We start from the raw sequence: 22,727 nt of genomic DNA, 5'->3' as shown, positions 1-22,727 counted from the left end.
ACACATGTGGCGAATGTGGTGCAGATGCCTTTGTTTAATTAATATCCCGCGCGTTCTTATAATAATAATGTCGCTCGCCCTCGAGGGGCACGTGGCACAGAGCCGCAGGAAATTTCGAACGGGGGCGCGGGCGGTATTTGCGCAAGTTCGGGCCTTCCCTCTTTGGCGTCGCGACGCGTTTACTCCGTTTAGTTTTAGTTTCGCGCGAGCCCGCAACGGTGGAGGACGCTTCGAAGCCCGGCGAAAGGTCTTGTCGGCACGTCAAGATTTCGAAATAACGCGAAATAAGTACGCGAAGAAACGAAAGAGAAATTTACGGAGAGTTTGCGACGCGGATTTTTCGATCCCCCGGCGCAACGACTGCCGCAGAGTTTACTCGTAAGCGAGTCCGTCCCTTCGCGATCGAGAAAACGTAACCGTCCACTATATAGTCAGATAAATTTTCAAACGAAAATTTTCCTTTTTCTTTATCTTATGCAATTTCTTTTAATATTGGTTATACATATTTTTTCCAGGGCACGATTATGTGTGGTAAACCCGAGAGAACACCGATAAAATTTGTATAAAGATCTTTATGAAGATATCGGTCGAGCAGTTACGAGCGACGTGTACTCCCGCAGGATCTTTGTTAAAAAGATTTATCGGACGTCCCATGATAACGCAGACGAAGGATCCCGCCGGCGATATGTCTACTTACGAAAGGCCGAGCGACGCGCATCATCTGTCGACGATGACGAGGATCGTAGGGGTGTGCACCGCTATTGGTGAGTCTCGATAACTTTATATCGCATTTAATAACCGTACGCTTCGTCTCCCCGAGCTTATAAACACGGTGGTAGTATTTTTCCGTCGAAAAAGACGGAATTTTTTTCGTCGAAGGATGTGCAAGCGGGCTGATATTCAGAAATTATTGATACACGATTAATGATTAATATACAATTAATTATTAATCAAAAATCCAAAAAATTTTCCATTGAGAAAGATGGACTTTCTGTCGAAGAATGTACGTACAAAGGGGTAGAAATTCAAAAATTATTGATATATAAATTAACAATATCAATATACAGTTGTTAATTAAAAATCTAAAAAATTAGAGGAGAGGATAGGCGGATTAATAACGCGATATCACAGATTACAAATAAAAAAAAAAAGGAACTTTCGCTCGGTTTGATTAAAAATTCTGTCTCGAGAAGGAGGCAGTGGCGACAGAATGAAAACGATCTTCTCCGCTTCGAATCAGAATGGAGATGATGCGCGCGGACACCGCTTCTCATTATCGCTTAGAGAAGGCAAACGGGACTCTGTCGGCGAGGCTCTTTACATCTGCTTAATATTAATGGGTCATTATAGCACAGGCGAAAACAGCAGCCCGAGATGAATTCCCTCGTGGTCCGCTCGAATGAAGAAGGCGGGTCTCGTTTTAAATAGCCGCTCACATTATCGGACTTTTGCGAAAGTTCCAGGGCGCGTAGGGCGCGTCCCTTACTTTCCAGACACTTTGAATTCTTAGGAAGATTCTTACGAAGAAAAACAAATCGGCAAACGATAACAAAATGATAAGTCAAAGACAATATAACTTTATTATTAGATAAAAATGTAAATTAATTCTCATATTGTTTACCATGTCGGGGATGTCTAATGAGCTGGAAATGATTGAACGACGACTAAAATATTCCGATGAATATTTCCCAAACGCTTAGAATCACTCCGTTAAGTTTGGTTGTCAGTAATAAAGTGTTCCCTCCGTGTTTTGCGACCGTTTCATCCCCCCGCCACGCCGCGACGGACAATGACGAAAAATACTCTCGGCGGATCCGCTGGTCCATTATCTCCAAATGAATTGCGGAGGTTTTTGGACGCGGCGACGGCGACGGCGACGGCGACGACGACGGCTACTGAAACGCTTCATGTCGCGACGCTGCTGACTCATCATCCATCGGAAGCGACGCGGGGATTAGTTGCTCGCGCTTTGGTCCGGTCTCTTAATTGATAACACTTAATGCGTCCACCCACCACCTCTTCTCCCCTCGCGGAACAATTAGCGCGCGCGCGCGCGCGTGCATGGTCGATCGAACGGATGAATGGCGAGCCCGAGAGCGTTTTGGGGTCCGGACGTCGTATCTGACCATTGACGTTTAATTACGTGCGTTTAATTCCTGGTGCCAAACGGCCGTGAACCTTTACCAAAATCATGGAACGTGTGTGGGATGTTCGTAACTTTTTTTACCGCATTTTCTCGGACTCGACGAATTCTCGAATGCTGAACGGACGTCGCGATCTCTTTTTTTTTTGTCCGCGTTTGTTGCGTTCAAGTGTCATATATTAAACAAGGTAACACACATGTACACTTTTCTCTCTCTTTTAACGATTTATTCTGCCATTTATTCCGTTCGTTCGGCAAACTCGTTGAAAAGCTCGCTCGTTTTTAATTGGTCCACGCGAGCGCAAAACAAAATATTTTACCCCTTCGCGGGTGACGTAATGGGCCACGGGAATTTTTGTGGGAAAAGTTGCTCGCGATTTAACGCGCGACGAAATGTTTTTTTTCTCCCCCCCCGAAAGAATATTCGTCGCTTCGCGAATCGTTTTTTTTTCCACGTCGCGTAATAATGTCGCGCGCTTGTTCCGCGATGCTTTTATCGCGCCCGTTTCAATTTGTCCCACAGGCTCGCATCTGCGTACACATACGCACATGTACATGTCATTCGCGCACAATGGCTCGATATTTATTATATCGAGGATATTTTTAAAATTTTTTTAACCGGTTTTAAAACAAATAGCACGCGAGGATCAATCCATTTCGCGCCACCTGCTATCTCGTGCCCTTAATTTTTTAAGGCAATATCTGCGACGATGACGAATAAAGGGCGGCACGCAAGAACAATGCGACGGCAATTGTCGCGTGTATCTCGCGACCGCGAGCGGCGCGAAACCGCTGGCAGTTTCGTATACAAACCGGCCGTTATTTATGTCGTCGGGGCGCCGAGACACCCCCGCATTCGCGATATCCGACTTTTCCGGTTTAATCCGGAAAAGAGCGCTCGCTGTGAGACAACGAGAACGAAAGAGAGAAAGAGAAAGACAAAAAAGAATTTCGCCGCTGATAACGACGTGCGAATTGAAGCGTAAATCTTTCACGGTGTTATTACTTTTCTTTTTTCTCATCGCGCGCCGGTAACGGAGTCGAGGGAGAAAACCCTCCGTCAGAGTTTGTCGAGGAATCCATGATTGAAAAGGACACGTGGCGAACCTGAGATAGGATCCTACATATTCCCGTCTCTCTCTCTCTCTCTCTCTTTCTCTTTCTCTCTTCTGTAGTATATACTCTTGTATATATTCCCGGTGGATGGAATCTTCTCAGATTACGTTAGCGGATAAGCTCGCGGCGCGGCGGTTGGAACTCGCGCGACCCCGGGTCCGGAATTCGCAGAATTCCCGCCGGTCCAACGGCGGTCGTTGCAGGGCGGAGCTGTTCGCGAGGATATAAATATAACCGGGCCATATATACAGCGCGGTCGGATATCGGCATTTCGTTATCTTGGTCCGGGCGACGGCGCGGAAAAGCCACAGCCGACGCTCGCCGTTTTTCCGACGCGACGCGGGACGCGACGGTGCGGTCGGCCCCGGTGCAGCTGTGCTGTGCGGAGTGCGGTGGCTGTGCGCGCCGCTGCAACCGGAAAACAAGCCCCCGCGGGCCATCCACCGGCGCGACCCCTCCGTCCCTTCTCTGCTTCCACCCTCCCCCCCCGCTCGCACCTTTGGACGTGCTGTCGATAAAATGCCGTTGATTTACCGTCGAGGACTTATCGCGCAGGCGGGGCCGTTAAGGGAGCGGGACGTCGATGCGCCGCTTGGTACACAGCATCCCTCGGAAATAGATACGCGATACGCGAGTACCTATTTCGCGATCGCGAGATTGATCCGGGAGGCGATCTTGCACCTTTATACGCGATGCCGCGGTCAGAACCTTCAACCTTCAACCCTTAAGGGCTACTAGGTCCATACATGGACCTAGAGTCAATTTCGCTCATTCATGTTGCGTGCAGGTCTCCAAAAATTATTTTTAGACAATTTAGTATTAATTTTATTGGCAATTTTTCTGATTTTATTATATTCTTCAGTCCTCTATACCGTTATTTTATATATAATTTTTTAAAATTTGGTTGATTAGATCCGGAGTTATACACGCGATCAAAGTTGCAAGGCCCATATCTAGACAGTAGCCTCAAGTGATCTTAAGGGTTAAATCCTTCTTAGGACGCTAAATCGCGGCAGACGCGGTCTTTCTCACTATGCGAATTTACAGAATTTCTCTCGATTAGCGTCGCTGGGCGAAGGCTTAAAATATCAAGGGCGAGGCACGCCGAGCTTTGAATAATCAAGGTTTCCAGGAAGGTCGGTCCAGGGAAGTTCGCTCCACTTTTAGCCTCCCTTACATTCGTTGTCTCCTGAAGAGGAGCTCCGGAAACCGCGGACGACATATCACGTACTCGACGTCGTCGCGTCGCGAGTCGTCGTCTCGCGAGATGACATTCGTCGCCGGAGATCTCGAGCGAGCCGCGACTTCCGGGAGAGGAAAGGGAACGAACGAGGGCGGAGGGCAGCTAGGAATACCATTCCGTCGCGGACGAATTCACGTCCGATTCGACCCGAGGGGCTCGAACTTTCGATTGCTCGTAACTCCTCGTAACGAGGACAAACCAGGGAGATATTTTGTTACGCGAGCAACCCGAGAACAAACTTTCCTCGTCGCGCGCATCGCGACTATCGCGTTCGGAGTCTTCGCGAGTCTTCTTTGGACCTTATAATCTTAAAGAAAAAGGAGTTTCACAAGCCATTCTTTCGGGATGAGATCCTGGTGATCCTGGGGACAGGGGTAGAGGAGGGGGAGGGGAATCTGTGGATCCTACGGTCGCGCGATAATCCCGCATGCAGAGAGTTTCAGGATTAATAAGGACACAGAGGGGCACAGTGGATGGTAACGGAGACCCTCGCTAACTGGAGCAAGGCTCTCCATCCGCAGCGCGCGACGAGACCGTTAGACCGAGCGCCCCGCGTGATCTCGCATTCGTGTACTTTAATTAGTTTCCGGGAGTCTGCGGGAGGAGGGGGACCGTCGAAATCGCTGCCGCGCGGCACATCCTCTGAAATTATAAACTGCAATCAGATTAACTTTGCGCTCTATCTCTCTCTCTCTCTCTCTCGTTTACAACGTAAATGTCGTGCGCTGGACCACCGGGCGCCCGCTTCTCCCCCGTTTATAATTCCGCGTACTCGCTCTGACAGCATCCTTCAAACTCGATGAGCTGAATTGTCGGGGAAACGAGTTAATAAACGCTACTCACATTTATCTACGGCAATTAGCGAATATGCTGTTTTGAAAAGTAATTCGGACGCGTCTCGTAAATTAGCCTGTCATAATACGAGGGGGTATTAATATATATACAGGAGGCAAATCGAATAAACGAAGATAAATCGAATACAAAGTGCTATACAAAAATCCATCCGACTCTGTTGTTAAATACGTTTAATTTTAATTCGATTCTCATGCTAATCGCGGATAGATGGACATGGACAGTACGGATTTCAGGAGATCGTGCATTACGCCGCTCCCCCCTCTCTCTCTCTCTCTCTCTCTCTCTCTCTCTCTCTCTCTCTCCTGGAAATTCACGACGGAAATGTAAAACGGCAATTAGGCGATCGGCGATAATTTATAGCCGCCCGCACCGAATGCACTTGCCATTCGTATCGAAGCGTAAATCACCGTTAATTTGCGCGATGCGATTAAGCCGGCGAGAATCAGTTGCCGGTACAAATTACATCCTCTATTCGTGCGCCATTGGTATGTGCATTATGCATTCGCGAGGCACATTCGTAGCACTGGAAAACGGATTAAACACGCCCCCTGCCCCCCCCCCCCCGGCCGAGAACGCCGAAACAGCGATCGGCGTTTATCAGATTCCGTATATTCGTTATACAGATCGTCTAAATCGTGCTGGCGAACAGTTAAAAATAAAACGAACAACTCTTTTCACCACTGGATTTTTAACTTGTCGAGTGTTCTAGGGCGCTTTTCCTTTTCTTTCTCTCTCTTTCCTCCCTTCGTCACTTTACGGGACTTATGAAACGGCGCCGCGGGACCGGAGGTTTTAAGGCAAACGGAACGAAACTTTGCCGGTAACGTATGCCGATGCGAATGCGGACGGACGCGCGGTCTCCCGGGCGCGCGACTGCGAACTCGTGTTAAAACGCGAATTTACTGCGGTTCGAGACGCTTCATCCCCGTGATCTCTCTCTCCGCCGCGACGAAGTGTTTTTAAGCACTTACGGAACGTCGCGAATCCGAGAGAATCGATTCCCACGAACGCTTGCGGTAGATCTTGCACTTTGCACTTTGTGACTTGTTAATTAAACGGTGAAAAGCAGCGCGTGCCAAAAATCTCATTAAAATCTTTCGACGGTCAGATATTTCCTCATTCTTGCGTCAGGTCCGATGTTCGAGTGACCTGAATTACTTTCGCACGTGCGGAAACTAAGGCGATATTTTCGCGAAATTAAGAGAGAGAGGTATATTATTACATATTTTAGTAAATTATTTTGTATTTTATTTCTCTCTCTTTTTCACTTTTTATAATTTCTCTTCTGAAATTATGCAGCCTGATAAAATAAGGAATAAAATCAGTAATAAAGCGGAAATATATTGTTTTAAATGCGCATTTTAAATTGATTTTTTATTAGCGAAATATCAAGCAGAATTTTTCAAGATTTAGTTAACGTTGAAAGTCGAAGAACTTTAGCGGTCGAATTAAATTTTATTTCTACCAGCGACATAAAGAAATATAACGAAAAAGAATATGATATCGGTTAATTCTATTTTTCAGCAGAAATTTATTTCAAAAACTTAATTATATTATCGAGATACATTTCATGTGAAAATTTGATTTAAAAGTTGCGTAAATAATCTTCTCGAATTTTGTAGGCAAAAATTTTACTCTAACATTTCGTTCGAAAATTCGCCATTTCCATGACTATTCCCACATTTCTGCAATCACCTCCCTTTCTCCGCGCCGCGTCTCTCGATCCCTCTCTCGTTTTATTCATCCCACGCTTGTCTCGCGCGCGTGTCTCCGGGAACGTGCCACTTGATATGTCCCGCAGTGTTTTCGTTAAAATAAGCCAGCCACTTTTGCTTCCTCGTCCCTTTTTTCCGCGCGTTACTTTCAGGAAAGCCCCGTACAATGAGTACGCCCGGCTAACGACCTAATTTCGCTAATTGACTGGCCGTGGGGAACTCGACGTCGCGACGTCGCCCCATGAAAAGAAAAACCTTTTAGAAACGGTTAAAATAAATCTCCCGTATTTAGCTTGGCGCCAGAGAAAACAATACATAAATATTGCAGACATCAGAGAAATGTAAAAATATAATGTATATATATATATATATATATATATCTGTGGACCGCTCGCGCATAAATACTAAGTACTTAAATCCAGTTGAATCGATTAGCTGATCCGACACATCTCGCTGATCCTCTGATCCTCGAGACGTGTTCACGAGAACATTTCGCATTTTCGGTGCAATTATACGTGCACTGTTAAATGTTAAAGGATGAAATTTAAACTAATACCGTGAGTTAAATAACATTTTGTTATTTTTAACTACCGTGTGTGCCGAAATTTATTATTTTAACGCAAAGCAATATTATTTCAACTCAATTCTTTCAGTTAAATTAACAACATATTGAGTAGGGCCAGTGGCGATCTATAGGAATGGTTAAAAATGATCCAAATTGAGCTATGTATGAATATTGAGTGAGAGAGCATGTACACATTGCTTTTCTCCTTTTTTTTTTCAATGAGGAAAGATTCGTAGCATCAAATGGACCACAGCCTTTGTTGTGCATTATACAATAAATTTATTATTATTATTGTTACAACTTGACACTACGAATTTAACAGGGTGAATTCTCTCGGTGACTGCAACAGCGCTGCATCTTTCAACGAAATGCGATTTCCAGGGCTCGCGAAGTTTTTCCCCAGTAGAATTTTCCAAGCGAAAAACTCGCGTACACGTTCGCGCCCGCGACGCAACCGAGCGTTTCTTCTGCAGCTTCAGATCTGCTAATAATTTCTTATAATCGCAGGGAAACTGAAATTCCAACTAATTTTTTCGATAAATCGATGGGAGCGTCCTTATTATCCCGATTTACCGTTCCGGTTTACTTCCGCGAGGGAGGAAAGGAGGAAGAGAAAAAATCGCGATTCTCTTTGTCTTCTTCCTCTCCCAAGAGCGTCTCGGGCGATCTCTCACGACGCGTCTCCGTCGTAGTCGCCGCGTATTCGTCGGCGTGGAAAACGGGGTTTCTGGTCGTATAGAGATAATGCCTGCCTTAGTTACTGCACCAAGTACCATCAGGATCCACCGTCGTGTGCAGCCAGTGTAAACCGTGCGGAACACGCGCGCAGCTGCGAAGTTTGCCCGGGTTGACATACTGTGAATCATAAGTTTATATCCGCGGAGACTCATTGCGGTGAAGTTTAAGGCCGGGCTCCGACCGGGAGAAGATGAGGAGAACGGCTCTCCGTCTTTATGCCCTGTTCTAACGTATATAGGGTACGCCTTCGGACGTAAAGGTCGTCGATAATGAGACTTTATTCTTGACACGATTGGCCATCGACCTCTCCCTTCACCCGGCAAACCAGACGGATTCTCGATCTAGGGCGAAGGAATGGCCGAGGAGCGCTTCATATGTATCCCCATTCGCTATCGTAAATCGAAAGATCAATGTTTAATTTGGGACACAATTTAGTGGTAGGAATTTTGCCTCAGCTATCTCTAGAAAATCAATCTTATTTATGCGCACGTGCATGAGAAAGAGAGAGAGAGAGAGATTTCTAAATAAAATTTACGTGAAAAACGATAAAAGGAAGTTATTAATTATTTCTTAAATTTAATCCAAAAGACTTAGCTTCAAAATTTAATATTAATTATTAAAAAGTAATTAATATTAAATCGCGCAATATAATTCAATTCATAGCGTAAATGACGGAGTGACGGGGTAGCCAGAAACGGAAGAAGCGAAATGATGGTAGATGAGAAGTCTGACGTTTTGAATTTCTTATGTCCTCGTATATCCCGGAGTTCGTTGGTCCTGTGAAAATATCGCGAAATGTACGCGTCGAGATGTTACGATAATGCGCGCCGACGGTAGATGCATTCTTTATCACTCGACGTAAAAATATTTTTATTCGACCGTATAAAAACATCTTTATTGCGCCATGTGGAAGCACGCACAAGAGGGAACAATCAAGGATTGAAGGATCTGAGCAAGAAATACCTCAGCTCCGATCTGAAACTCGATAAACGGACGAATTTGCGGGAATTATTCAATGTTCGATATTAAACGTGTCTCGATGATTAAATCTGGATCAGAGATTCACTGCACGGCAAAGCAGGGCTTACTCGCGAGGATCGCGAGATAAGTCCGCTTCTATGTGTCGCGGACACATGTGGAGTGCTCCAACGTGAACCAAAAATTTTCTCGGCACTTTGGGAATTAACTGCGAGTCTCTCTTTTCAATTTTAATTCCGGTGAGAGCCGCATTTGTTACATCGTCCTGTCCTCCCTCTTCCCTTTCTCCTCCCCGTTTCCCCCGTGCCCTCCTCCTGTCTAAAGTGCAGGCCATTGCGTAACATACGAAATTCACCGCCACTGACGATCGCGGATGCGCCGCATTTCCTGCGTTGATGCATTTTACATGCGATGCAGAGAGAGAAGGAGAGAGAAATTGCGCGACACGGTTACCGGTTTTCGGTGCGCTTCCGAAAGCGTTTTCTCCCCGGAAATCACGTTCACTAAGCCGAGCAAATAGATTTAAAATGCACCGAAAATTATGATGAATGTACTCCTATATCAGCCGCTCGGGAGATATCGCGGACACCCCGTATCTCTCAAAGGAAGGATTCTGTTTGGGGGTTGCGCATCCATCATTTCGCGAAATGTTGTCCGCCCAATTTTCTTTGCCCACTCGCCCGCTTTTTTTTGCGATCGTGCGATTCGGAGGGGCTCTCTCGTTCTCCTCTTCTCTCCGCTCCCCTTCTACGTACGCGAGTAAAAACTTTTCCGTGCCGCTCGTCACGATGTCGCAGAACAAATCGAATCGTCGCGACGGAAAACTCGGGGAAACTCAATTTCCATCGGGGGTGTGCTCCGCCGTCGGAAACGTTCGACGCATGCGATCTTCACGGCGACGCGACGGACGGACGGGCGGATATACCCTTCGATCGCCGCGAATTAAATTAATTCCCATTGAACCCCGCGTGTCCACCGCGCGCGTCCCGTATTATCTATATACCGCGGCGGTACGGAAAACTTCCGCGATTTCTTTAGCGTCGTCAGACTTTGAGAAGAAAGCGTCGAGTCCTCTCGAAATGAGCTGATTGCAATGCGAATCGTGAACCGACACTCGCGAAAGTCGTAATTGAATTATCAGTCGGGGGGCGAGATACCCTCTTGGAATTAAAAGTAAGGGCAAACTTCTTTCGTCCATTCTCGCCGAGAGAATTTTTCATTTCCTCCCTCGTTCTCCAATTCGAGGAATTCGAGAATCAATTCGAGAGAACCTTCGCCCTACGCGTTCACGCGGAAAAAGCGAGCGTTGTTTTCGCGCGAGACGAATATTGGGCCGGCGACGAGCGGCCTCTTGCGAAGTCAGCTGATGCCTAATTATATTCGAGAGCGAGCCGTCTGGCGTCTTAATTATCGCGCGCTTTCGCCCCTATTCTGGTGAGACAGTTGAGACACCCTCGACGACACGAGTGGCGTCCGCGGCTAATTGCATTGCCGGGACGCATCACCGGAAGGCCTCGGCAACGCGCCTCTAATTGAACTCGGGATCGGGCATTTCGGATTTCCCCGCTCGCTGGCCGCGCGGACTCGTCGCGCAATCGGGACGAAGCCGGGACGAAGGGGATGGGGGGGAGATAGTGCAAGACATAGAAAAAAGGATAAAGAGGAAGACGCAGGGGAGACCCCGCGCGATCGCGAAATAGGAATCCGATCGCGCCAATCTGTCTTCGTTTCCGCGACGGAGGAAGAAATTAAGGAAGAAAGAACGACCTATCAGGCCACTATTTATCCTTAGGGAGACTTTTGCCCTTTTCCTTCACCCCTTCCCCGTCAGGTGCCTCCTGGATTCATCGACATTTTGTCGCTACTGTGCAACTTTCTTTAGCTTTGAGCTTCTATTTCGCGGTCTGGGCAATTTGATGTTGTTAAAATGTTATTTTTACCATTCTACCTTGTCGTAATTGAACGACCTAGATTGCTCAATTAAGTTAATCATTGCAGTAGCGTACGACGGTACGTCTATTAGCTCGCTCGCGTATTGGAAAATATCCTGCGCTCTCCTGCGGAAATCTGATTTTCGAGAAAAATGATTGGCGACCTCTTGTCCGCGGGAGGATAATGGATATCCCGATGGAACATCTTGGAGGACAATGCGGCCCCGGAAATTCACTCGCGACGCGAAACCAGCGTGACCGCAGGTGGTCAATTCATGTGCCAGTCGCAGAACCACCGTCCGACAATGTCCTGCCGGCGAACACGGGATTCGCATCCGGAATCCCCGCGAGCTTCCGGAACGCTCGTCGAAGACCGTACATCACTGTAGGTTCAAAAATTTATAAACGTAGACTCCACAGAATTTTCGAGTGCTCACGTCTTTTTTGTTCAAAAAGTCGAGTTAAATGGAAATTAATCCGGCAACGGATTTTTACACCCCAATTAAAACTTATTGTTATTAATTATTATATATCGTATATTTTTTTATTGTTCTATAATTTATTAGAGTTTACGGACAATATCTGTTATACCTTAGAGGTAAAGAATCGCATTGCCGTTATTATAAATTTAAAGAAAACAGGGTTTAAAGTTTATTATTTCTATGAAAATTTCTAATACGACTTTTTCTAAACATTATATCTTAAGAAGTAGTAATAATGGATACAAAGACCCTTTATCATTACACAATTTAAGCTCCTGATATATTAGAAAAAGTAAATTAATTTCATTTTGACAAAAACTATAGAGATACGATTCTTTATCTCTAAAGTACAGATATAGATTTACTCAACATTTTCTGAGAAAAGTAAAGAGAAACTAAAAAAAATATTTAAAAAACAAAAAAATCACATTAAATTTACTGTGACGTGAGCTTCATTTTTTCGATACTGGAGTGTAAAATTCACTGCCAGGCGTCCGTTCCCGGATTAAAGCCACGCAAAAAAAAAAAAATGGAAATCGAAAGAGCGCTAGTAAAGTAATCGAATAGCGAGTTTTTTATGTTTAATGAACATGTTATTTCTCCTCGTTTTCTCCATCATCTTCCCAAGGATTGCGGCAAAAATAATCGGTGCTTATTCCGCATTGAATTCCGTTTCTTCCGGCGCGACATCGAGCTCATAAATACATAAGACGCAGGAATACACAGCGACGCCGCGGAAGCCGGATAAGGAGTGTAAAATTTTCCGCAAATATTTCCTTGCCGGCGACAGCCGAGTATCCCAGCTGCGCGTCGCCAGCCGGATTTTCCCTTTATTAAAGTTGCTCGAGACTTCGCCCTCTGAATAATACATCGCTCCTCGCGTTTCCCCAAATTCGTCGGGCCCACAAACACGACTCACAAACACACGCGTGCGTCCCATCCGGTCGCATCTCTGTTTGTGTTGAATTTCCCTGCGAAAGGATACCTACAGGGATACATCGTTTGTGTTTGCGGGCCGAGAGAGACGATAATTGCGAAACTTTAGGGCTTTTGACCATGAAGCGATTTAGCGCGGAAGGACGAGATGCGGGATCGATGCGAGACGGTTTGTCTGGAATCGAGAAAAAGTTTTGGGAACAAACTCGAGGGGTTAACAAGGATGAATTCGTTAACACAAAATCAATGGCTATATTAATGCCAATCAATTTCGACCGACGCTGGACCTCACCGATCGGGATAATTCTTCCCCGAGTATGGATCGGTGAAATTGCCACTGAAACGCTTGTCCATTAAAGTTGAAAACGCCGCCGCTCGACGAGGGCTTTCTTAAAATCGTTATTGTTAATTGCATTCGCGACGCGCCGTGTCACGGAAGTTCCCCTAATGGCTCGCGTAATTATTTCCCCCGTATGCCCGGTTATTTCATTTCAGAAGCCCTTTGATCGCGCCCGCTTTTGCAATTAGGACCTTTCACGGACTGCTCTCTGATATCCTTCCGTCGCTGTCTTCAGGAATTGCTGTGCGAGTCCGGCTGTGTTTTGCATCCGGAGATTTCAGCACCGACAGGCTGAAGATATAAACCTCGGTTGAGCGCGGCGATAAAACTTGTACGCGAAAGAGTGACCGATATTTTTTAATTTCGATTTCATTAATCCTTTTTTCCGACTCTAGTCTTTCGTGGAACTGAAATCGAAATCTCGCTCCTCGAGGATCATATTTTGGAAAAAAAAAAAAAAATTCCGTCGAGAGCGACAAGTCCACAAGTCGCCTCTCGTCGGCTCGTCACAGCGGCAGATTGATGGAGAGCACAATTTCCAGACAGATCAGAGCACTTAGTTATCAGCACGCGCTTGTCGCCATTGTTTGACAATTTGGACATTATAACGATCGTATCAGGCGGTTTAGCGGCTCCCGTCACACGTGCCGATCAAATCGGTGTCGAATTGAGAAATCAGCTTTAGGAACGGGCTCGATAACCGAGTCTTTCATTCAGTTGACTCTTATCACACGTTCCGATCAAATCGATGATTAAGTTAAGAAATCAGCTTTCTTAAGAATAGCACAATAATTGATTTTCAATAATTGATTATTTAGCAATTCCCGTCACAGTTCGACTCAGTTCGATTAAATTTATGTCAAAATAAGAAATTCGCTTAATTGATATTTTTTATTTAGCGATTCCTGTATTATACCCTTCCGTTAAATAGACATCGAATTAAGAAGTCATCTCTCTCATGGATCGATAACTAATTCCCCTTTTCGTCATCGTGACTTCGAAGTATATCTCGCTCGCAATTAGCTTCATGTATCGCGAACGAAGATGAGTTCCTCCTACGAGCAATCATCTCATATATTTCTCCTGACACATACAGCCCACGATTTCTCCCGGGGGCAATTACATCGATTCGAGATGATCGGCTTTGTCCCGTGTCCCCTTCCCCGCCCCCCCTCCTCCTCGTAGACGCTCAAGTTGATCCGTCGCGAGGAAAAAAATCCAATTCGAACCTGCTGCGTATTGATTTCCTGTCAAGCCGGAATATAGTCGATCTATTGTGTACACGCGATACTTGCACAGCGTGTACATTCTCTCCCCGACGTGTACAATAGAATAATTTTATATTCGCCGAGATGCGGAGATTAATGCGGGATACTCTCGCGGTATCTTGCCACGGGCGACTCGTATCCTCTCATATATGTTTGATACCTTTCGGTATATCGTTTATTGATATTCCCCTCACTGCGAGCCGTGAGGTTGTATTTAAAAATAACATTTTTTCTCTCTGCAAATGGAAATTTCTCTCTTTACCTTTCTTAATGGAATATTACGCGCGTGTTTTATACAGGATACAGGATATCTCTCCTAGCCTAGAGCTTTCTCTCGTTCACTCCCATTTCGTAGTCTGCGAGCTGTCGAGCGTTTCGCCTCGTTGTCGCAACAATATTATATCGAATGGCAAAAAAACCTCGAAATGCATATGCAGTCTCACGTTTGGAATATACACGAGCGAGTATCTGGCCTGTAATTAAATGCACCGGCATGCGCGTGCAAGGGGAATTTGTGTCGCGAAATATCCCTGAAAATATTTCTGCACCTCAGAGGTAAAGAATCGTATCCAGTTTTTGTCAACATTAAAGTTAATACTTTTTTCCAATATACCAGGAGTTTAAATTGTATAATGGTAAAAGGTCTGATATATCCGTTATCACATAGTTCCTAAAATACAATGTTTAAAAAAAGTCGTACTGGAAATTTTTATTTTAGAATAATAAACTTTAAATCCTGTTTTTTTTCTCAATTTCTAATATTGGAGATACGATATTCTTTTACTTCTAATATACAGATGTATTTTCTTCGACGAAGAGGACAGATGGGATTTGACGCGAAAGAGAAAAGAGCATATTTTCGCAAAAAAGTTGGAAGATCGAAAAACTCTGTCATAGAATTAAACGGATAATCTCTTAAGCTGAGAACGAACGCCTGGAGTAAATCTGGTTACACCTCAATATCGGAAAAATGAATCTCACGTCACAGTAACTTTAATGCCTTTTTCGTTTTTAAAATATGTTTTGGTTTCTCCTCATTTTTAAAGAAAATTTAGAGTAAACCTATATGCATACTGTATCTTCAAGTGCTAATAAATTATAGAACAATAAAAAATATGCAATATGTAATTAATAACGATGACTTTTAATTGGATTGTAAAAATCACCCCAGGTGACCATTTATGCAAAAAATCAGGAGAGTGCCGTAAGATGCTATTTGGAGCAACGTCAAAGAAAATCACGACGCGGTTTCACTACCCAAAAATGTCACATATTTATAGCAGAATTTGATTCGCATGCAATGCGAGTTGCAGTTCCGGTTATAAATTACTCAGGTCTCGTCCGGGGCGCGAAATATAATTCCGATCGAAGGGATTGATTCCCGGCGGGATATTGATATAGCGCCCGGCCCCGAGATGAAGGGATTCATCGGACGGGGCGAGCACGGGGGATGCAATCTTTTTGATTCTCTTTCTCTCTGTTGCAGTTGTGTGCGGCGTCGGCGCGGATGTGGCGTACCATCGGCACGTCATGGGGCTTTACGTTACGTGAGGATAATTCAACATGCGTATACCGTAATTCAATTCACGCATTATCAGCCCTCCGATCGCGATCCTCGCGTCGACACCGCGCGAGAGGGAGAGACCGCCGCGCGCCGGCTGTCCGCGAGACCCGGACGAATCGGGAGGAGGAGAGCCGTCGACGGGGAAGATCATCCCCCGCGACGACCCGACGCCGAGAGGCTTCTTCCAATCGAACCGAGATCTTACGGGCAGAGATTTTCCCCGTCCGCGTTCTCCTCTTAATTCGCCGTTTTCTCGCCGGAGCAATTATTATCTGTCCGTTCTGCCGAAGGCGGCGAATTTATCGTCGTGCATTCGGCGACTGTTTCGGAGATTGTTAAAACTCGCCTGAAAGGCGTCCACTGCGACCAGACGTTTCCTTCCCGGACAGAGCTATCATTTATCTGACCTAGAACTGCGCTGTTCAACGCTGAAAAATACAGAGTCGCGACCACGGTTTCGTGAAGTTTTCACGGAAGGGACATTTCGCGGGTTTTAGACAATCCGAGACGAGAACGACTGAAACTTTTGGACCCCACCGTGAAGCTTATCGCGAACGAGTTTTTTCCTCGATTTTCTTTTGTGCTGTGTAAATAATAAAATATTCATGTATACAAGTAAATTATTGAGCGAAGAGAGTGAAGTAATCTTCCGCTTTTAACTAAACGTAAAACGAAAGGGTGAACACGACAGTCTAATTTAAATACACAACGTTAACTCCCGGATAAAATCCATTTCGTTGGAGGCTGGCACATAATTAAGCGCGATAAACGACGCTGAAAATCTCTCCGATCGTCTTTGCTCGTCGAGTAATCCACTTTCGATTCGTTCTTGAGAGATCTAATTTGGGGCTTGATTTGATTATCGGCGACGGAAGCGCGATGTCTAAACGAGATTATTTTTAAGACAACGTATTAATTCGGCCACGGATAAAATGGAGAAGCTGACGGTCTGACGGGTCCTAAACGCGTGTACATATATTAGAATATCCTTATAACTTTTTTAATCGGATTTAAAATTCCCCTTCGCTCGCATCTGAGAAAGAATCTATAACTTGCTCAGTTTATGACTACAGAATGTCTCACAATGTCTCGCAATTTTACAGTTCTTGTAAATGTGAAGCAAAAATAATGTTGAGAAAAATAGTATTTAAGTTCTTTTGTTTTAATTTGAGATGCTATTATTGTTATACGGATTATTTTGTCGATTATACGACATACGAAACGTGTAAAGCCTCTTAATTTATATTAACGTTGATCTCTTTATCTTTTGGTCTAATCGGTTTAAATTCAGCTTCTAGATTCATGACCTGCTTTGGCTTGCGATGTCATGACCAGGGAGATGTTTGTAAAAGGCTATTTACTGATTTCATAACTTAGGTATCTATCTTTTTTAAAACATTTTATTGTATAGTATCGGTTTCCTTGTCAGTTGTGGTAGGGTGAGTTACAATTTACATGCTGTTTGATTATTAAATTTGTGATTTATAGATTTATACTCGAAAAGGACCCAAATCAATAGTCGAAACGTCTTGATATAACTATATTTAATAAAGCCAGGTGAGTCGAATGGAAAATCATAATTGTAAAAATAGTATATCTCTCGCGATCACAATAAAATTAATAAACAAAAACTCTGTCCCAAATTCTTTTTCACGGGTCGTCTAAAGTCGTCTCGAGTAAATCATTATTTCAATTTTTAATTTGTCGACAAGAACGCATTGGCGTTAACCGCAAATTATATTCGACTCTCAATTCCGACGCACGAGAGAGCGCTAGCTTTCGATTAGACATTCCCTCGCGTATCCGCGTAGCCGGCGTTTCATCGGCGCGCACGCAACGAACAACGAGCGGGGCAAAGAAATAAAAATATCCCGTCCGGTCCGTTGCAATTTTTCACAGGCATTACCCAACTGGCGCCGTGGAGAATCTCGCGGAGTAGGAAATTGAGAGAGATGTCTTGCATTTTTTACGCGGTTCTATGTCGGCGCGTCCTTAATCATTGATCACGCGCGACTGCGCGACAGAGCGATTTTTCGGGGATGAATCACCCTTAACGCCGCGCGCCGTCGAGCGTCACCGACAAAGTCGGATCACGTTTCGGTGATACAGATTGATATATGGACATTTTGAAATGAATACCTCTCGTGTGACGGAATTGTTATTTTATTTATACTCTTATTTATATACCATTATGAAAAAAAAAAAGGAAAAAAACAGCTTCGCGTGGGGTTCCACCTTCGTACGGACTGCAAAACTCTCTGTTGAGTCGCTGCTGTTCTCTCCCTCTTGTTCCCTCGAAATATCCGAAATGCCCTCGTTGGGCAGAGCGAGCTTGCGACGTATGTTCCAACGACGGGACGCGAACTTTTGTGTCACACTCGGTCTCCCCGGACGCAGCGCTTCGTCCGCTAATTCTCGCGCGTCTTCGATTACAGGGCGGCGTCGGGCGTGATCTTTTTCCTGGAGGTGACTTGGGCCATCACGCTGTTCGTGCAGCTCTGCGTCAGGTACGTTTGGACGAACGTAGCTTCGGTGGATTTTAACACTTGGAGAAAGATATATTCTCACTTATTTATCTGTTTACTTAATCCATATACAAATTTGTTTGTGAACCAGTATAAGAAAGAAAATAATTATGGACAGTAATGAGTGAAGCAGGACCGATGTAATATACAATCAATTAGAAATTGCCATTTAAGGTCCGGGCTGTAGATTCAGATCTTGGTAGCCTAATCAAGAGACACGGTGGTGTCTCGCATCAAGTGTACCCGTAGCGAGACATAGACCGTGTATCCAATAGATACTATATCTATACGCGAACCGTCGAGTATAGAGACCCTTAAATTATCGAATCTCGATAAAAGGACAGAGTTAGTTGTGTGTTTTTTAAAGTTATCATGTATACAGAAATATTTCCACATGCATCGCAAACGAGAAAGACGAGTTTCAAATTATGACATGTATATTGACAACATTTATTTTCTCGTCGTTTGCATATTGTCATTTTAAAATAAAAAAAAAACATTTTGTGATTTTTGCAACGATTAATAATAAAACATGACTTTAGATTGATATAGAATCGTCTCTCTCTCTCTCTCTCTCTCTCTCTTGAATAAGCTAAGCTTGAATATAATTATAATAAAAAAATTAAGCGAGTACTTTAGGAAGGTTAAAGACCGATAAAAAATCGACGCGCAGTTTGCTAAGTTTGGAAAAAGTATACAAAATTCACAGAATATTATTATTAGGCTACCAAGATCCAGCTCGGATCATAAATGGCAATTTCTCTAATTGAAAATAATGATGTATTTGTAAAATACATGAGAGAGAGAAAATTAAGCGGTCAGGTTTTAATACATAAGCTTCTCGGTGTAATGTTCATGTACGAACGTATAAACGCGAGTGTACTGTGACTTTGCAAATTGCCCGAAATTAGTCCGTGTATGTATATCGGGAACAATATGCTCGGCGGACACGGCCAGGCGGGTGGGTTGAGAGGGCCCCGGGGAATTACACCGTTCGAGGTCCGAACAGGGTAACACGGAAAAGAAGCGGCGCAAAGCCAGCCCGGCAATTACCAAGCAGGTCGGAAGTTCGCCCCAGTTTTCCCCGCATTTCCCGAGAGCGGGGGGAGCGGCGAGGAAAGTGCACGGGTAGACTACCGGCAACTAGATAACGCTTCGCGGATGCGGAGGGGATGATGGTGAGGCGCCGCGCCGCCGATGGTAATCATCTTTAAGCCAGATAAATGCGTCATGCAAGGCTCAAAATGAAGATGGAAATTTCCCCGCGTCTTCGAAGTTAATTGCGGAGATATATACAATAATTAATTAACAAGCTGATTATACCGTTCCCGCGTGTGCTGCGGGCGCTTCCCTCGATTAATTCATTCAGATATCTCCGACCGCTGTATTTTCTGTCTTATGTCTCCCGATAGAGTTAATACGTTAATAAATTTCAACAAGCCTTTCGGTAAATTTGGTCCTGATTGTCGAGCCGGGTTATATCGGCAAGTTTTTATCATTTAAGTTGCTCATATCGATCAGCGTGAGACGGCGACCAATGGGACGACGTCGCCAGCGTTCTTCGGAAGCTAGGGGGAGGAAGTATTAAAAGAAGTTCTGCAGGATCTACGGTTTTAACGAGTAACTTAGCTTGGCGATCCGTCCGGAATCGATGCTGCCGCGGAAGTTTATGTCTCCGATGACGGTGCCATTAAAACTGCCAGTCGGAACGATCGATCACTCCGATCTACGCGGAGATGATCGAGCCCTCTCGATATCCCTAGAGATAACATTGCTTTGCAGAAAAGCGGATTTCCAATGGAGACATCTTCTTTTATATCCGTTCGCGCGGGGATGAAGATCCGTCAGATCTTCTCTTTCTCTCGGTCTCCTTCCATCGAGGGCAAATTCAATTAAAAATATTTCAGCGAGTTAATTATTGAAGGAATATTCAAAGACAAACCTTTCTGTCTAAATTGATCTTGTCGATTTTCTCGACCACTTTTCAGGACAGGAAGATTCCTATTGTAGGTCCCTACTGCGAGACCCGCATGCTGCGTAAAGACGATTGTCGTGCTTTCCCATTTTCCTCGCCACAATGACGTATATTAATCTTCCGCGAGCTGATTAGGCGAGTTTACGTTTGCCGCGACGGCTAATTTCGTACATTAGCAGCTCTCTGAAACGCGCGTGATAATTATCTCCGCGCGGAGATTTCCTCGACAATCTCGAAAGCTCGGGCAAATCGCTTCCCGGTAATTTTTTTTTTCGATACAGTTACCGCGGCGAAATTGCATTGCGAACGCAATTGCCACTGCGCACGTTAACATTTTAGTTAGACAAACGTTCTCGCGTGTATTACATTAGCCAGAAAAAATATATAAAGAATGTAGCGTAAAACCGAATGTGCAGGATACTGGTGCAGGTACGACAAGTCGGACTTTTATATTTTGATCTCTTTTGCCCGTTCGGAATTCAGTTTGTTAATCTCCGTAAAGAGGGTACTCGGTAAGAGTATTTGAAAGTTGTATCGATGGAAAAATCGTCTTACCGCTCCGCCTCTTTAAGAAGGAAACTTAAGTGGAATTGATGGGCCATAATGAAGACTAAAGGCTGGATTGCTCGCCTGCGGCATTCAGCGGAAGACGTCGTTCTCGCAAAAGTTTCTGTTTATCGAATGTAAATCATGTAAATCCTCTAGTTCCGCGAACGTCAGATAACTCGATCACGTAAATACTTTTACGATGCTGCACCAACTGTCTGAGGAACATCTCGCTCGCTCTGAAGAACCGTAACTATAATGTGTCAAATACACATTGGCAAGAAAAATAGGATATAATCTTAAATCGATGCAATTCTCAACATGCAATTAAAATAAATAGAGCCAATTAAAATAAAATTAAAATAATTCTAAAATAAAAAATAGTGGAATAAAAGAGATAAAAAGGGGTTTTAGATATATCGAATTGTTTAATTTATTTAAATTCTTTATTTAAAACGTTATTCCAGAAAATAATTCTTTTAATCTCGCGGATCCTTTTTATGAGAAAACGATATATGTATGTTGACGTTTTGTTTTCTCAGGAACGAGGATTCCCTCTGCTCGCGTTGCTGGTCCAGCGTTCTGGCGGCCACGCGGGGCTGGCGAAAGGCGTTATTTTACCTACCACTGTCCTGCATTCTAGCGTGGCGACCCAATAGACTTTGGCTGTCCTACGTCGCGGGTAAGGACGCCGGCTCCTTCAACTCTATTTCCGTGAGCTCCTGACAGATATATATATATATATATGCTTGCAGCCGGCCTCTTGGCGGTACTGTCCTTGCTGCATATTGCATCGAGCGCGCTAGGACGACGAGATCCTTGCCAATCGGGCGCCGACTCGGTAGGCGAGAGCCTCTTAAACTCCAGGCAGGAGAATTATGACCGATTCGAGGAAGTTCTGGTGAGTGCTCCCGAGGTGGGCGATCAAATAATTTTGCAAAAAGTTCGTGAATTAATTTTAATGTCAATCTCTTGGTTTCTCTCTCATGAAATATTTATTTATCGATTTATTACGAAATATACTTTTTTCTCGACTCGCCCTTACCCCATACCCATTATCTGTCTGTTTCACGAGGTGACGGAGGTTCTCGATGACGGCGTGTCAGGACCAGGACGCTGTCCCGGGGACAGCGACGGTGAGATATGACACGAGCGACGGTCCTCCTGGGCCAGCGAATCCGACGAGGATAGCGAGCTTGAACAGAGGACGTGTCAAATCGCCACGCTGTCTTAGTCCTTAGACGATGGACCTCGACTCGATCTCGTCGCGTATTAAGAGAGGAGTCAATTGAGCACCCGATTACATATGCGGCAAGAACGAATGCGAGAAATGTACGAGGCCGAATAATGCCTTTTAAAATGGTGTAAATTGAGAGAGTGTCGGAGAAGTCATCTCATGAGAGATTCGGTAAATTTAAGAATAAAGACGAGATGAGAGAGAGAGAGAGAGAGAGAGAGAGAGAGAGAGAGAGAGAGAGAGAGAGAGAAATTGAATTTATAGATTTGCGAAATAGGAAAAACGATGCGAGGTATCCTATCTCTATGCGTGCACGTGAAGGAATGAATATACGCGAATATTTTTCTTAGACACTTGTTAGTTACATGTAATAATCTATAATATAAGTATAATTTTCTCTACGTTATGTCTTTTAGGATATATAAATATAGATATAAATGAATAATGTATAATTGCATGACATGTACAAAACAGCCGTAAAATTTCATTATAAAGGATCATTCGTTATGCTATTAAATTGTCAATATATAAAATTGCTAATAAATACTTTCTAAAGGTCTTCTACTCGGT

General features: G+C 44.4%; 1 protein-coding gene across 4 annotated transcripts; it reads left to right on the top strand.

The window, feature by feature from the left end:
• The first annotated feature begins 208 nt into the window (after positions 1-208).
• On the top strand, positions 209-22,716 carry LOC139771023 (uncharacterized). 4 transcript variants are annotated; one of them, XM_071703446.1, is made up of 7 exons: positions 209-412; positions 516-764; positions 15,797-15,857; positions 18,310-18,381; positions 21,463-21,602; positions 21,676-21,821; positions 21,996-22,716. In XM_071703446.1, exons 2-7 carry the CDS (start codon positions 575-577, stop codon positions 22,065-22,067), a joined length of 681 nt encoding a protein of 226 aa, XP_071559547.1. In that variant the 5' UTR covers positions 209-412; positions 516-574; the 3' UTR covers positions 22,068-22,716. The 4 variants fall into 4 exon arrangements, with proteins under 4 accessions (XP_071559547.1, XP_071559546.1, XP_071559545.1 ...); XM_071703445.1 differs by having other exon boundaries at positions 209-378; positions 21,676-22,716; XM_071703444.1 differs by having other exon boundaries at positions 21,676-22,716.
• The last annotated feature ends 11 nt before the right edge of the window (positions 22,717-22,727 follow it).

Source organism: Temnothorax nylanderi, unplaced genomic scaffold (assembly GCF_030848795.1).
Source record: "Temnothorax nylanderi isolate EJ_2023f unplaced genomic scaffold, tnyl_v1.0 TNYL_tig0035_pilon, whole genome shotgun sequence".
In the NCBI taxonomy this organism is placed as follows: Eukaryota; Metazoa; Arthropoda; class Insecta; order Hymenoptera; family Formicidae; genus Temnothorax; species Temnothorax nylanderi.
This window is presented reverse-complemented; position numbering and strand designations above follow the sequence as displayed.